The sequence below is a fragment of the Cotesia typhae genome, unplaced genomic scaffold (genome assembly GCF_013202065.1).
Source record: "Cotesia typhae breed Kobodo isofemale line unplaced genomic scaffold, CoteBio_Ctyphae scaffold_91, whole genome shotgun sequence".
Taxonomy (NCBI): domain Eukaryota; kingdom Metazoa; phylum Arthropoda; class Insecta; order Hymenoptera; family Braconidae; genus Cotesia; species Cotesia typhae.
Window position 1 is genome coordinate 1,766,461 of NW_027423781.1, and position 17,737 is coordinate 1,784,197.

The following is a 17,737-nucleotide window of genomic DNA, read 5'->3' on the forward strand; positions in this document are numbered from 1 at the left end:
AAGATTAAAAAGAGAAAATTTTTTCTATGTATAAAATTTTTCATTTCCTCATCGCAAAGTTGAGAAAAGTAAACTCCTTTGGAGAACACGTTGTTCGATGTACTTTTCTTCAATATTAAACTTTTGGAAACTTCTAAGTCTAATATTTATTTAAAGCTCTTTAAATACTTGTTTTATTAAATAAAAGAGAGAAATTTTGTTTCTTTCAGAGTTTCTATGAAAAACCGTATTTATCGGAAACAAAAGAAATCGATTTATTTAGAGAGCGTTGAATATTCTAAAAAAAAAAATCTTCTTTTCCAAATAAGTTTCACTACAAATGCATACTTTGACATTCGTACACTGATTCCTGCTAAAAAATACCATATCAAAAAAATGGGAACCTGTGGGTTTAAAATCCTCCTCCGAACAATTTTGAAGATTGTTTTTCGTAATTAAAAAAAATTATGATTTATTTTTATATACTTTTTTGGCTTTAAACTGACGATTTCCTAAAGCCAAAAAGGTGCATATCTTAAGATACGCCTTTTTGGCACACTGATAAAAAATTTATGTTGACTCAAGAGATATTTTCTTGATCTAAGAATTTATTTTGGAAGACAAATGATTATTTTGCTTTAAGAATTTCTTGTATTGATTTAGATTTTCTTGGCTTAACAGCTATATTATCTTCAATCGATACATTTAGTTTTTTCAACCAAAATAACATTATCGTTTAAAAAACTTAAAATAATTCATCAAAGTATATTTCAAAAACTAAATAGTATTTAATTGTTATACCGAAAAAAAATTATTTCTTGGAAATAAGTAAATTAATGACTCAAAAAAAAAAAAAAAAGCCATTGTTAACACAAGCCGGTAACATCTTGAATCAATGTTATCGCCTATCTTGAACCAAGAGACAAAAATTCTTGAAAGAAATATATCTATATCTAGTTTCAAGAGTTCAAATTTTCAAGAAAAAAAGTTTCTTGAATCAAGATTGTTTTTCTATCAGTGTACTCGCTTTGGATAAAGTATCCACTTTAGGCTACCTACTTTAATAATTTCACTCCGCATTATGAGGCGTGCAAAAATTCTACAATTGAATCTACAACAAAATACGTTTAAATTATTATCATTTTTATTGTTTAATAATTTCATAGTCTTTCTATAAAATACCACTCTAAATGTTAATAGTAAACATACTATAAGGAAAACTTCATAGAATACGAAATTTACCATGAAATTATTTCCAAGCAGTCTATTTGTATTCACCCCATTTTCCAGTCCAGCATAAAGTTAAAGTAATGTTAATATAATGTTAATATAATATAATATAATATAATATTGAAAAGTTAATCATAAATGATTTCAGGCGTGACAACAATGCTCAACTTTTTCACTACGTCTAATGGGTTCCGTTCAACACTACCAGTTGTCTCAAACTTGACTGCCATGAACGTATGGGATGGGGTATGCATGTGTTTTATCTATGCCAGCCTACTCGAGTTCGTGTGCGTCAATTATGTGGGCCGGAAACGACCACTTCATAACGTCGTTTATCGGCCAGGCGAGAATCCTGTCACCCAGGTACTTTCACTCCTATTGATATCACACTACTTTGATCAACACTTAAGATAACATATTTTTTTATTTATATGACTTTCTCAAAATTGCAATCTTGGTCAAAAATCCCATTAAATACTATACCTAAAATTCTAGATTAAAGAGGTTCGAGCGAATTTAATTTGAAAAATAGTTTCCAACTTTGAGCTTTGAAATTAAGTGTACGTATAAATAAATCCGTCATTTATCTAATCCCAAAATTAAAAAAAAATTCACCGTTTAGTTACTTAGATATTAAATTTAAAAAATCACATTTTTTATCTCCTTATTATACACGGGCTCTTATGGCGGACAAACTTTAGTCGAGACTTTAATTATTTTTTTCAATATTAACCTCCTAACTTTGACGAATAAAAAACTATACACAATAAACTTGGATTATTGTAGAATATAAAAATAATTTAATAATAATAAATTACCGATATAATTTTTGAAATATTTAAAGTTTAATTTTATGTTTTTGACTCATTTATCGTCAGCTATTTATTCGAATAAAGATTTGGCAACGTCATGTCAACAGCTGAGAAAAAAGAAAAGGATAGAAATATAGTTACAGAGAGAGAAATATTTAACTCACACAATCATCCAGGTCTCTGTATTGGGTATAATCAAAGGCGCTGTTGCCAAATCTGTTTATTTAATCCGGCAAGTAATAAATACCAAAGTCATTTTATTACTTTATTTTATTAAATAAGTAAAAATCATCAATTATTAAATTCTTCAAATTATTTTAAATTAAAATAAATAATTTTGACGAATATTGGAAAGACTGAAAGTAAAAAAAAAAATTTTAACATTATTTTGACTCATAAGTTACGCTCAAACCTCCTTAAGTCTATTTTTGATCAAAATTGCTAGTGGACAATAAATATTAGGCGCTAAATAATTAAAATTTCTAGACTCTGATTTTTTAATTTTTTTTTTTTTTTAATTGATAAACATTTTTTTACTCGAGAAATAAAAATTTTGTTCGATTAGATATTTTTTAAATAAAGTCGTAAATTCATTATTCACCTTTACATTTCATTATTATTTATCAAAAAGTCTATTATTATTAAAATTTATGCAAAAAAGTTTGTGTGTAAAACCATTGGTAGCTTTCCATTATCTCTAGTTCAAATGGCACATATCCTTTTTCAGATAGTATTTTTTCATGATACATATTATATGCATCGAAACATCAAGTTTTAGTATCGCTGTAGTTAACTGATTCTAGCCCAATTTTATAGATAATTTCAGTTTAAATAATTGTTGGTATTACTGTGAGTATTATATGTTTTTTACAAATTAACGAGAAATAAATTTTTGTAACTAAAAAAAAAATTTATAAAATTAATTTTTTTTTTTTTTATTAAATTTTGACTATAAAAAAATTTTTACCATTTTCTTTTTATCATTTTTCCATTTTTTTTACTTTAAAATTTTTTTTCCCCCACCATTTTTTTTTTAAGTAATTAATAGGCACGCCGGACTTGTATACGGCAAGTCCATGGTTTGAATCCTAGCTTTAGACACGAACGTAACTAAAAATATTTTTTTTTTTTTTTTTTAAAGTAAATTTCTTAACTTAAATTTTTTTTAAAGTTTAAAAAAAGTGAAGTATTATTAAAAAAACTTTAATAATAAATAAAAAAATTTTTCTAAAGTAAATTCTACATAAAAAAGTTGCAGTAATACCAACAGACGTTAAAAAATTTTTTTTCCCCGGTTTTCGTGATAAAAAAGTGTTAGTTTCAGCAAAAATGAGTTTTAAATTAACAAAATTTATTATTTGTATCTGGAAATGAAAGCACTCAGTTCTGACTTCCAGCTGGCACTAAAACATGAGTTTAATGCAGACAATTGTGGAAAGTATAGTGTGTGACCTGGACAAACACGAATTGAGACTGAAAAGGAGTAAAGTTCACAATACAAATTGTTTTGTTTTCACCCGTGTCACACAATATGCTGAGACGTAGATTATTGAATTGTTGAAGATGAAAATAATGTTTATTGTACACATTCTTTATCGTGTTACTTCATTTTCTCAGAAAGCGCACAATTTTTTTTTTAATTCTTGTGTGAAAAATTGCACAAACTACCTTACATATATATTTTTTATTAATTATTACTTAAATGCATCTCAGAGAATTAAAACATCGCATTTACAAACAATAAGTATTTTAGATGTAATTTATATTTAGACGTTACGATTGAGTATTTTACTTAACCGTATTTTACTTTCAAACGATATATTTCTTTTAATCACAAAATAATAAATTTATTTTTATGAAAAAAAAAAAAAAAAAAAAAAAAAAAAAACAACATCCTAAATATTTAAAATCCTATTAAAGTCGAGTCCACGAGACACGAATATTTTTTTATTTATTATATTAAAAAGGTAATTTATTCAAGAAAAAAAAAAAAAAAAAAAAAAAAAAAAAATATTCTAGAGAGTTAATGATATTAATTGGCTGCAGACTTTGCATGTCTATTTATTTTTTATTCTCTCTTTCTCTCTCTCTATCTCTTATTTTCTTTCTCTTTTTCTATAACGAATGTAAACACTCATTTTTGTGTTACAAAAAAACATCTCATCTAAAATAAATTCTCATAAAAAAAAATTAAAAAACTATTTTTTAAAAATGTAATCTCGTGATTTTACGCACTTATTTATTTAATTGAGAATTTAGGTATTATCAGTGGTATTTCTTTTTGGTTTGAAAGATTTATATTTAGATGAAAATATACTACGAACAGACAAATATTATTACAATCAAGATGTTGCATGGTTGTATGATAATTTCTTAATACTTTTTATCACCTTGATCTCTTCAAGAATAATTAGCGGTTTTAAAAGTTTTTAGAAATTTAATTGTTTTTTATTTTAAAATTTTAATTACTCAAGTATCCCCTCATATTATTAAAGTTATTAAAGTTAAGTATCAAAAAATATTCAATCTCATTAAAAAAAAAAAGACAGTATTTTTTGCACAAGATTTAATTGCTTTTAACGAACTAGAATTTGAATTTACGCGCGCAAACGCGCGCCTAAATATAGAGTTTGCATATATTTTCATGTTTATTTTTCATGTCACCTTTATTTCCCGATTTTTGAAAATTTTCAATTTTTTTAGCGGGAAGTTTAAAAATCTAGCGGGAATTTTTTTTAATTTCGAAAAATAGTCTTTAAAATTTTCTGGAGAAGGTTTGTAAACCCACAGGTTCCTATAGGAATCCATACTTTCTACACTGATAGAAAAACAATCTTAATTCAAGAAATTTTTTTTCTTGAAAATTTGAACTCTTGAAACTAGATATAGATATATTTCTTTCAAGAATTTTTGTCTCTTGGTCCAAAATAGGCGATAACATTGATTCAAGATGTTATTTACTTGTGTTAAGAATGGCTTTTTTTTTTTTTTTGAGTCATTAATTTACTTATTTCCAAGAAATAATTTTTTTTCGGTATAACAATTAAAGACTATTTAGTTTTTGAAATCTACTTTGATGAATTATTTTAAGTTTTTTAAACGATAATGTTATTTTGGTTGAAAAAACTAAATGTATCGATTGAAGATAATATAGCTCTTAAGCCAAGAAAATCTAAATCAAGACAAGAAATTCTTAAAGCAAAATAATCATTTGTCTTCCAAAATAAATTCTTAGATCAAGAAAATATCTCTTGAGTCAACATAAATTTTCTATCAGTGTAATAATGATACTATATAAATAATTTAAAATTTTAATTATCGTAAATTTTGAAAAAATATTACAATAAAACCAAAAATTGTTTTCTGGTGAATACATTAAGAAAAAAAAATTTTTTTAAAGAATTTTATCGTTTTTCAAATATATCCTTGAAAAAATACTGTCCTTTTTTACATTAGTATTTTTTTGAATTTTATAAAAAATTTTTTATCGTCAGTTTTAGTAATCAATTACCGACATTTGATTACATCAATAGTTACTTCAAATTTGAACTTGTATTATCAATAATTATTTTTATATAAATTATTCTCACAATAATAAAATTATTTACACACCGTTTTATTTTTTCACTGATCTAGAATTTGAATTTCATTAAAATTTTAAATTCCTTTTAAATTTGACCCACCTAAAAACTTCCATTGAACCAACAAAAAAAATTTTTCAAATATTTTAATCCAACAGAATAGCATTCAACTTAAATCCTCGTACAAAGTACTTTAAATCTCTGTACAAATAATTGGATTTATAATTCAATTACTGAGGAATTCACCATATACAATTTAATTACTCGACCTATAAAATAGTGCCCGAATAATTGAGTTATCTTCATTGAGCTGAGAAATAAAGCACAAAATATCTTTTCTTTTAAATTTATCAGTTTATCACAAAGGTGATAAAAAGTCCGTAAATTATCTATGCCTTGTAACCATCATAACATTATCATTATACATGTACTTAACAATTTTTCTGACAATTGGTTTACCGCCCCTTGGTAATAATTAAATTAAATCTGAAAAAAGCACCAAGTACCGAATGAAAAAAAAAAAATTTTTTTTTAGAAAAAAAAAAATAATTTTTTTATAAAACTAAAAAGAAAATTATTACGTAAGAAATTTTTAATTACTGTATTCAGATAAGCATTAAAAATATGTTCCTGTTCGAATTTTTTTTTCAGCGTTTGAATATTTTTAAAATTATAATTTTTTTCCCGCCAAAAATTTTTTTTAAGTTTCAAAAATATTTTTAATTAAATAAAATTATTTAAAATTCATTTAATCCTTAATGAAATTTTTTTAACATTAAAAAAGGATTTTTAACGTTTAAATTAAAAAAAAAAATTAAATTTTAAAATTTTAATTTAAAAAAAAATTAGTAAAGAATTTTGAACTTAAAAAAAAATTTTTTTTTAAATTTTGGACTTAAAAATATTAAAAAAAAATTCGGAAAGAAAAAATTTTCGCAAGCTTATCTGAATACTATTGATATCTTTGATAATTTGGTTTACGGAATGTTGCGGAGAGTAAGTCTCTTTGTTTGGTGTCTGTGATGTTGCAGCGGCTACCAGCGGTGCTCAGCAGGATAGGGATAATATTGGCCAGCCCCTTGGTAAGATCCCCCTTCGCTTTTGGTCCCACTTAACTTACTTGTAACTCATCAAATAAACACAAAATAAATTAATAAAACCAAAAATTATAATAAATAATCCAAAAATTTAATGATTTACAAGAAAGTGCCTGTGGAACCAAACACGCATTAAAAATCCGGCTTTTTATTCATTCAATTTATATATGCATATTTCATAACATTTTATCTCGAATTTATTTTACTGCACATGAGCATGACATGCTAATTCATGCTTCTTTGCTATTTTTTTAAAGTAATAATCTTTTTTTTTTTTTAAATCAAATACATCTCAGACAAAAAAAGCAATTAAAAAAATATTTTCTTGAGTTGAAAAAAAATTTTAGCATACTGTACAATCCTTTTTGACTCCTTTCATCACTTCTGTTTCATGGTTAAATAATTAATTTATTTTAATTAATTACAAAAAAATGTCTGATAGTTAAATAAAAAAAAAAAAAAAATAAATAAACGTGTTTTGTTAGAAAATAAAAAAATTTTTTTTGTCTCGACAGGACTCGATTACACTTTAGACGTTAATAAGCCCAAATAGAAAATTTCCGTTCCTTATTTTGTTTGTTGACAAGTTATATTAAATAACATTATTTATTTATATTGAAAGGCATCATTTGTATATTTTTTTTAATTATTTGTATAAATTTTGATCAAATCAAAAGCCTATAGAATTTTTAAAAAATTAGAAATAAGGTCTAGCTAAGGAAGATTTTGAAAAAAATTGAAAATATTGTATTTAATTATTGCAATGTATCATTAATTTTTAAATTAATACATTAGCCATAAAATATAATGGAGCAATTGTCATTTTATCATATAAAAACATCAAATACTTTGAGAAAACAATCGGGTAGTTATTTTAGTTGGTTAATTAAATTTTTATCTAAGTTAAAAAGGAAGATTGTAAGGTTAAGTACCCAATAGTTGAACAGCTTTCAAAGTAAAACCTATTTGAACTTACTTTTAATATATAAACAGGTAATAATTATTAGTTCAAATTAATGATTTTCAGGAAAATATAATCAGGGAAATAATTTTGAATTTATTAAACCGGAAAATAACAAAGATTATTTAATGTTTATATTTTAACAACGTTTATCTTAAGATAGACTATCAAAGGAGTAGTAGTTGAACAAGCCGCAGTTCTGAAAAGCCGCAGTAGTAGAACACTCCGAAAGGAGTTGTTGAACTAATAAAATATAAGCTAGCTAAGGGTAATAAGGCCTAGCTAAGGGAGATTTTTAAAAAAATCCAAAATATTCCATTTAATTATTGCAATGTATTATTAATTTTTAAATTAATACATTAGCCATAAAATATAATGGAGTAATGGTGTAATTTTCACCATAAACAAACACAAAATTAAATTTTTTGAAAAACCTTGCGAATAGGCGTTATTTTTTTACTACGGTAGGGTAATAAGGCCCCGGTAGGGTTATACATACTGGAAATAGTTATACTATACTTGATAAAATTGGTATTATCATTTAAATTGAGCAACAATACTTTTTAAGATGTTGATAAAAATGATAACAATGATTTTAAATTATTAAATATTAAATTATAAAAAATGTTTAGCATTTACTGAAATCGTTTTTTAGGAATTGTTCTGTGCTACTTTAGTATATTTAGGATGATGAAATATAGAAGACAAGGAACGTTGTGTCGGGACTCTATAAACTTGTAGCGACATTTCTATGCTAGACGCTTCTACTAGAGAAGTCTTTAGCGAAAGCGGTTATTCTAAATATCATTTTCTATCACTTAAGCCTTATTGTCCGACAGGCTTTATTAACCGCGGGTACCTTATAAGCTCACCCCGACATTACGCTCATCGAGACCTTTCATTTGAGTACCCACATCAATTTTTCATATATTTTATATATTTATATATATTACATATATGTATATTTGAAAAATATATAAAAAATGCATGTGGGTACTCAAATGAAAGCTCTTGATGAGTGTAACATCAGGATGAGCTTATATCATTTAAAACGTCAATATTTAAGAAAGTACAGTGCAATTTAACAAAATTCATTATTTAATAAAAAAAAATTATATTTTTATTAAAAAAATTTAGTAAAAATTTTTTATTTTTTTAGTAAGGCTGTTTTTTTTGGTTGAAAATAAATAAATAAATAAATAATACATAATTTAATAGCAAGCACAATTTATGCAAAAATTCTTAGGCGCATAATCAAAAACAATTTCAACAACTGATGCCTTTCTTCACTACTCAGCATGAATTGTTACTCTGTTACATAATAAAAATTAACTATTTTTAGAAATATTTTTTTATCAGCTCGTACTTGTAATTGTTACAAATAGCACCTTAATTTGTAATCATTTTGTACATAAACATAGAAGCACATCAGCTTCCAAGTCACAAATCGGTCTAGTAAAACTGTCAATAATTAAAAATTAAAAAAAAAAAAAAAACTAAAATTATATTCTTAACAATAATTTATAATTAAATTTTTTTGCAGTATCATGTACATTAATAAATAGCGCCCAATGCATGAAAAATATTATTCTAACTAATTTATAATCATATACTGAATATATTTTTTAAAATAAAAATTCGTATTTTTATAAGTTTAAAAATAAAAAAAAAAAAGTATTGAAATTTAGTCGAGGCTCATTTATTCGGCTTTTCATAATTAAAACTAATGTAGGCAATTAAATTCAGCCGCATGGATTCAATTTGACAAAAGCATGAACGAGAATAATTCATAAACAATGAACGTGATTTTTTTTTTTTTTTTTTTTAAAGAACTGGAATATTCACTTTTTAAAATTTTTTAATTAAATAATTAAAAAATTTTAAAAAGTGAATATTCCAGTTCTTTACAAATGTTAATACTTAACAAATGTTAATAAAAACAAATTATTATCGAAATAAAAAAGGGAAAAAGTGAATTACTTAAAATTGAATATTTTTAAAAAATATTTAATAATTAATTAACAAAAAAAGAAAAATTTTCTGCTACCCTAACCCTGTCGTAGGGTGAAAAGAAACGAGAGGGTGGCAATACAACGACTGGTAGTAATGGTCCAACTGAAATGAACGTCGCCTGTACAACCTGCAATTCCAATTCCTGTACACACACAACAACCAATGGCTGTGCAGCAGAGGTATGTCCAATTTAAAAATTATAATTATATTTTTTTTTTTGTTTGGCATGAATGTTTTTTAAGTATGAATTAAATAATTTTAGTTTTATTATTTTTTATTTAATTTAAGGATGAATTGTTATTTGTTGTAATACATTGGACCCGCATTTAGTGTTAAAACTGAAAATATACCCGTGTAAAAAAAATTGTCCTAAAAGAGTCAAAAGCTTAGGATCCTAAACGTGACACAATTTAGGAGATTTTTATGACAAATTTTTGATGGCAAACCGAAATGAAATTTCGATTTTAGAAAAATATTGTCGCAATTACTCAGAGAAAAAATATTATAAAAAGTACTTTTATGACAATTTTAGGACACTTTTATGATAATTTTAGGACAAATTTATAATAATTTCAGGATACTTTTATGACAATTTTAGGATACTTTTATGTGAAATATAAGAATAATATTATGACAATTTTAGGCCACTTTTATGATAATTTTAGGAAGATTTTAGGATACTTTTATCACAATTTTAGGATAATTTTAGGACAATTTTATGACAATTTTAGGATATTTTTAAGACAATTTTAAAATACTTTTATGACAATTTTATGACACTTAGGACAATTTTAGGATACTTTTAGGACAATTTAAAGACACTTTTATGACAATTTTAAAATACTTTTATGAAAATTTTAGGACATTTTTAAGACAATTTTATGAGACATGACAATTTTAGGATACTTCTATAACAATTTTAGGACATTTTAATGACAATTTTATGACTACTTTAGAATACTTTTTTGACAATTTAAAAATTTTCATAAAAGTACTTTTTACAATATTTTTTCTCTGAGTAATTGCGACAATATTTTTCTAAAATCGAAATTTCATTTCGGTTTGCCATCAAAAATTTGTCATAAAAATCTCCTAAATTGTGTCACGTTTAGGACCCCAAGCTTATGACTCTTTCAGGACAATTTTAGGATAATTTTTTTTTACACCGGTATCCATAAATTTTCTTTTTTTATAATTGTAATTAAATTAAAAAACTAAACCTATTTTAGCTCAAATTAGTTTAAAATTTTCAAATGTTAAAGTAACAATATTTTTTTAATAAAAATTATAGCGGCTTATAACATATTATAACTTCCTTATTACTGATAATTTAAAAAAAATTTTTTTTTCAGTGAATGAATGTAGTTGTCATTGCACGTAGCGAATTTTTTTTTAATTTTTACAAAAATAACGACCGATTGAAAATGTTTTTGAACCCTCAAAGAACAAAATTCCTTAAATTTTCCGGTGGAAAAAAATTCTTTTATATTTTTTGGTTTCCACAATCCAAGACTGAAATATCTACATCGTTAATTAGCTTAGAACCCATAAAATTAATTTGTTTATTAAAAATTTGTTTTGAATGCAATGCATGCGTGAGACGACCCTATAATGACCCTGAGTAGTGTTGCTTTGTTCAGCTCAGGAAAAAAGAACCGCCGCATCCAATCCGGGTGGCAAAAACTATTGACGTAATAGCAAGAATAACGTTTCCAGTCGCATATTTTATGTTCCTCACATTTTTCTTCATACACTACAAAGGAGCCACCTCATAAAGGATCAACTCAGCATAATGATAACATTAATATTATCAAAAAGGATAAACTTAAATTTATTTAATGTGGTGTTGTAAAAAAGGACTCTTAAAAAATATTGTTAAATGTAATAAAAAAATACGAACAATTTTACGTCGAGTAACAAGATAAATTAACATCTCTGGTATTAAGTAAAGTATAAATAAAGTATTAAGTTCAAGAGTTGAAGATAAAAGTCAAGAAATTTTATGCTTTTAATATTTAAAAAATTGGTATTCTATTTTCGTTAATTTTTAGGGAAATTTATTTAAAAATATTTTTTTCAATTAATGACAATTAATGAAAATTTGTATATCGCCGTAGCAATATCATATTTTTTTTATACTATTAAAAACAATAAAAATTTCTTGATTTTTATGACGCTAATCAAGCACTTTAATTTGAAAAGAATGCTACTGCGAAGAAAGAGAGAGAAAATGATTCAAGTGAATACTTGGTATATTAAAGATTGAAATTAAATGTTATCTATCTATGTTATTAGGGGGAAAAAAAAAAAAAAAAAAAAAAAATTGAATCATTTATTGCTATTATATCAGTTGTAACTTTAATAATAATAATAATAATAATAATAATAATAATAATAATAATAATAATAATAATAATAATAATAATAATAATAATAATAATAATAATAATAATAATAATAATAATATTATTATTAATAAATATTAATGAATCTACAAACATGCTACTGTAATTTTTACGATGAAAGATAACGAATTCCTCAATGTTATTGCTATTTTGAGTTTTATTATTACTATGCATTCTGCATAAAATGACTGTATGTGGCCAAGTATATGTTAAATTACAGGTACATTACGTTATTATATAAAAATATACATTTTGTGCACAAGTTTTTCTTTCAATTGACATTTAAAAAATATTTTTTTCGACTACTTATGCACTACTCTCGCGTAAGCATAAAAATTTTCCAATAATAAAATACGATTAAATGGTGTAATGCATACGAAATACAATAATGGAATAATAATAAATAAATTTTTATGAAAATTAATTTTTAAAAAAACTGAAACGAAATTTCCTTTGAAAAAATGCAATTGTTAACAGAATTTGATGTACTAAACGTTAAAAAAAATTGGACGTAAATAAATCATTATAAAATTATCCTGTACTTATTTGAGGTTAAAAAATGAACATACTTGACCGCATACGGATATTACATGCAGGATATAATTAAAGCGAAAAAGTAAATGATAGAAATTTTATAAATAATAAATATGTAAGAAAGCTTATGCTAAGTTTGAAATATAAAGAAGTATTCAGCAATATTAAAAACAGACCAATATTTTTCCTGTGTATAATTGATGTGAACTCATTTAAAAAATGGAGTGTTAATGATAAGTGAAGTGGCGCAAGACACCACCGTGTCTCTGAAAAGGTAAAACAAGCAATTATAAATGAACTTTTTCAATAGAAGTGATAAGACATATGAAGCAATTAATTTAGTTTTGCGAAAAAAATTCTATATAATTTTTGGTTGATTCTGGAGATTAAAATTTAAAAAATTTTTCTATACAATCTTCAGATCTTTGTACGTTTAATTAAAACTAAAATTGCTAAAATTAATAAAAGTTTATTGAAAGCGTATTTTTTTTTTTTTTTTATCTAAAAAAATGATGGAATACTGCAATCACTGCATAAAAATAAATCTATATCTAGACACTTTCAGATCTCATCTGAAACTGACTGCCAAAAAAAAATTCAGTAGATGAGACGCATTTTTTTATGTAATATTACATCTATAATAACATTATTATAAAGTATAATATCATATTATCAATGATATTTGAATACAGTTTATCAAACTACTGTTTTCTCAGAAAATCATAAATTTTTTTAAATAATTTGGTATTAAAAAATTATCAAACCATTAAAATTCATTAATTATTTTATTAAAGTTAACAGCTTTGCAAAAATCACTTTTACGTGTAGCTACATGGAAAGGACAAGATTAAACTGGATAAAATTCCAGATTATACTCAGTGAAATCTGTAGTAAAAAAAAAAATTTCAGATAGTAGCTAGTATAATCCAAATTATACTGAGTGATATCAGGATTATACCCAGTATAATCTTGGATTATACTGATTATAATCTTGGATTATACTAAGTATAATCTTGGATTACACTCAGTATAATCTTGGATTATACTCAGTATAATCTTTAATTATACTCAGTATAATCTTTGATTATACTAGTTACTATCTGGAAATTTTTTTTCACTACATATGTCACTGAGTATAATCTGTAATATTATCCACTATAATCTTGTACTTTCTGTATATCGTTGAAATAGTAGATTTTCCACATATTTTTATGATAACAAAATTAATAACATTAATTAGTTTATTATAATTATTATTTTATTTCATATTAATATTCAACATTGTAGAAACTTAAATGTTAATTTATATTCTTTTTATACTCTTTATACTATTGTAAATGTGAAAGTATTTTTTTAAACTAAGTCATAGTCGAAGCTTTTTTAAACTTAACACTTTGGTTTTTTTTTTTTTGTCTTGTTTCAAATACTATTGGTATTTATTTATTTAGAAATATAATACTGAAAAAATGTAATTAATTAGAATGTAATGCTATTTGTAGAAATTTTATTAATGCCTTTAGTTATTTCTGCCATAATTATTTTTAGTCAACAATTTAAATATATATATATATATATATATATATATATATATATATATATATATATATATATATATATATATATATATATATATATATATTTGACCCATAATTGTTCGAACCAGTAGGTCAATATTTGCTACTAAATTATCTCTGTGATAAAACATTTATTTCAATTATTGCAAATATCTCGAATCATTCAACAAGAATTTCGTTTTTTTTTTTTTTTCTTTTCATCGATACAATTCGTTGAATTTTTTTTTTAATTAATCAGCTTCAAAGCACATCAGTTAAATTTTGATCAAAATATTTGTTTCAATGATTTTAATTGAAAGAATTTTTAAACAATATTTTTTTTAAATCAATTTAATTTTTTTCTATTTAAATAATTATTTTTGCGTGTTAATATTGAACGTTTAAATTTTGGCAGTGATTTTTATCTAACTGAATTATTTTATGTAAAATAGAAATAAAAACTGTATTATACTATCAATAAATGCACTGCAATATGATAGACCATTATGTCGGAAAAAAAAATTTAAAAAAAAAAAAAAACTAGGTGATTAAATTTATATGAAAAACTGTGCAAATAATATTTAATAAATTAACTTATACATCACATTCACGTTTAACGAGAAGATACGTCGCCGCGGTATAGGAAAGTGTAATAAATAAAATTAAAACATAAATTATTATTGATTAATTAAATAAAATAAATAATAATATTAAAGCCATAATTAATTACAATAGAAATTAAATTTCCATGAGATTAATTTACGATATTGTTTTTTAAATCAATTATATGATAAATCATAACTATTAAAATTAAAAAAAAAAAAAAAAAAAAAAAAAATACAACCTTTTTAACTATTTTCTCGCACTAATTTATTAGTCAATGATTACTTAATAAGCACCACTTATTAAAACGCCAAAAAATCTAATATATACTTATAAAATAAATATTAATAATGACAATTATTAATTGACTAATTATAAAAAAATAAAAGAGAAAAATAATCGCTCTTGTAATTGACACAACGAAGATATATGCATATAAAAATTTCAAAAATAAATTTTGACTAATTAATAATAATTAATAATGCAGTTATTACTTTATACTGTGTATACCTCATGTGCTGTCAAGTTTATTAATGTTATGTATATGTGTGGGCATACACAAACATATAATGGTTGGCGATCTCGTAATAAAACCTGGATGTGCTTAATCTCCCACTGAATAGCGCTGAAATTTTTTTGGTGATAGTAATACATTACAAGCTATTCAGGGAATTTTTATTGTAAATATTTGGGTGATATTTTAATAAAGATACTAATTAAATTCTACTTGCTAGATCGAAAAATCGATTTTTAATCAAAAGAAAGCATCATTTTTGCTTTGAATACACAGAAAAAAAAATACGTCAAAAAATTTTGTGTTAAAAATTTTTGTGTTGATATTTGACAATTTTTTGTATTAATTTAACACAATTAATATTCAATTTACACATTAAAGTATTAAATATTTAACAAATAAATTTCTTGTCCTAAAAAATGGCCATTTTTTCTATTAATCTTGAATTAATTAAAATTCAATAAAAATTTTTGAGATGATATTTGGCAATTTTTTGGGTTAATTTAACACTATTAATATTCAATTTACACATTAAAGTATTAAATGTTTAACACTAAAATTTTTAACACTTTTTACTGTGTATTTTTTATGGTTTAGGTGCTTTGATTGAATTTTAATTAAATCAAGATTGAGAAAAAAAATTTTTTGGAAAAAATTAACATTTTTTGGGACAAGAAATTTATTTGTTAAATATTTTGCTTAACTGAAGAAACAAAAATTTTTCTCACAATAAATTTCTTGAAAAAAAAGTTGATACATATTTACAAGTGGGTTTAATTTCATTTTTTAATAAAAAAAAATTTATTGCCACAATTTTGACAAATTTTCAAAAAACTTGCAATTTTTTAGAAAATTGTAATATATATTTTATTTTTTTTAATTTTTTATATTCCTTTCAAAAAAAAAAAATTATCAAAAATATCCAAAAAAGGTAAAATAAAAATTGTATACAAAAACATGAAAAAAAATTGAAAATTTTAATTTTTCACATAATTATGGCCCGAAATAAGGTTGACCCTACTTGTAAATAATTACCAAAGATTTTCATTTGAAAAAAATATATTTAAAATTTTTTTTTTTTATTTTTTTTTTATTTATTTATTAAAAAATAAAATAAATTATTTTAAATTGTTAAAATTTTTAACAAAATTGTCAAAAATTGTTTAAAAAAAAAAAAAAAAAAAAATTGTTATTTTCTAAATCTAGAAAAAATTTTTACAAGAAAAATTTTTTCTTTCAGTATCTAAATTAATTTTTTTTCGTCTGAATTTTTCTTAAAATCTGACAAAAATTTTACGATGGCTTTTTTTTTAAATTTTTTCACTTAAAAATTTTCAAAAAAAAAAATAAAAAAATTTTTCTTGATTTTTTATAATTCCTAAAAAAGTAAAAAAAAAATCTTTAATTTTCTAAATTTAACCGCTCATAATTTATGCCAAAATATCACTAATTAAAAAAAAGATAAAAGTTTAGATTATAAAAAATTATATTTTTTTTGGCGCGAAAAATTATAAATTTAAAAAAAAAATAAAATCGATTTTAAAATCTAATAAATTATATTTAAATAGTATTTTTTTTTAACGCCACTCAAATATGTACAACAACAATAATAAGCTAAAAGCTTTTTAAAAATTACATAAAATTATAATTATAATATTCATACATATTGCATAAAAATAAAAAAAAAATTATATTTAACGCTCTACGGACCAAAGACAAAGTAAATTTTAAAAAATATATAACTAATAAAAATGTTAAACTAAATAAATAAATCTAATTATTTTATTGTCATCTCGACATATAGTTGCACTCTTTATTGTTGTTATAAATTAGCATTATAATATTTAAAAAGTTATTTTATGTTATTTCTGCTGTGCAGTTAAATGTAAAAATTAATACGTAATTTATAAATAATTACCAGCGAATAATATTCAATTCGAATATAAATGATATTAAAAAAAAAAAAAAAAAAATAATAAGTCAAATTTTAAATAATATACATAAAAAAAAAAAGCCTGTGATAATTATAAAATTATAATTTTTTGCCATATATTATAGGAATTAAAAAAAAAAAAAAAAAAAAAAACGAAGAGTAGTCACGAAAATGCATATTTAAATATTTTCATTCTCTCTCTTTCTATTTTTTGATTTTGTCTATTATGCCTTCAGGTTTACTGTAAAGCCTCGAAATAAAACTATAATTAATAATTAGTAATATTGATATTGATACTGCATTGTAAATTAAATAATAATGTAAAAATAGGACACGATAGTATTCATATATTTATATTCATCTTTATGTATGTGTATATTTATGTATGAATATTCTCGGTGTTAATTGTGTACTTGAAAAATTAAAATAAAAAAAAAAAAATATATACCAAGTGACGGATTTTCTCGACCGCGAAAAATAATAATATGCATAATAGTAATTTATACAATTATGTAATCCTTA

The 17,737-nt window shown here is 23.0% G+C and overlaps 1 protein-coding gene across 1 annotated transcript in view; it reads left to right on the forward strand.

Annotated features, from left to right (window-relative positions):
* Nucleotides 1-12,783, forward strand: part of Phcl-1 (pH-sensitive chloride channel 1) — a 75,970-nt gene extending 63,187 nt beyond the window's left edge. The window contains exons 12-15 of the mRNA XM_074258420.1: nt 1,358-1,572; nt 6,634-6,684; nt 9,724-9,852; nt 11,314-12,783. Of these exons, the coding sequence (XP_074114521.1) occupies nt 1,358-1,572; nt 6,634-6,684; nt 9,724-9,852; nt 11,314-11,448 (530 nt within the window). The 3' untranslated portion in view covers nt 11,449-12,783. The remainder of the gene's footprint in view (nt 1-1,357; nt 1,573-6,633; nt 6,685-9,723; nt 9,853-11,313) is intronic.
* The last annotated feature ends 4,954 nt before the right edge of the window (nt 12,784-17,737 follow it).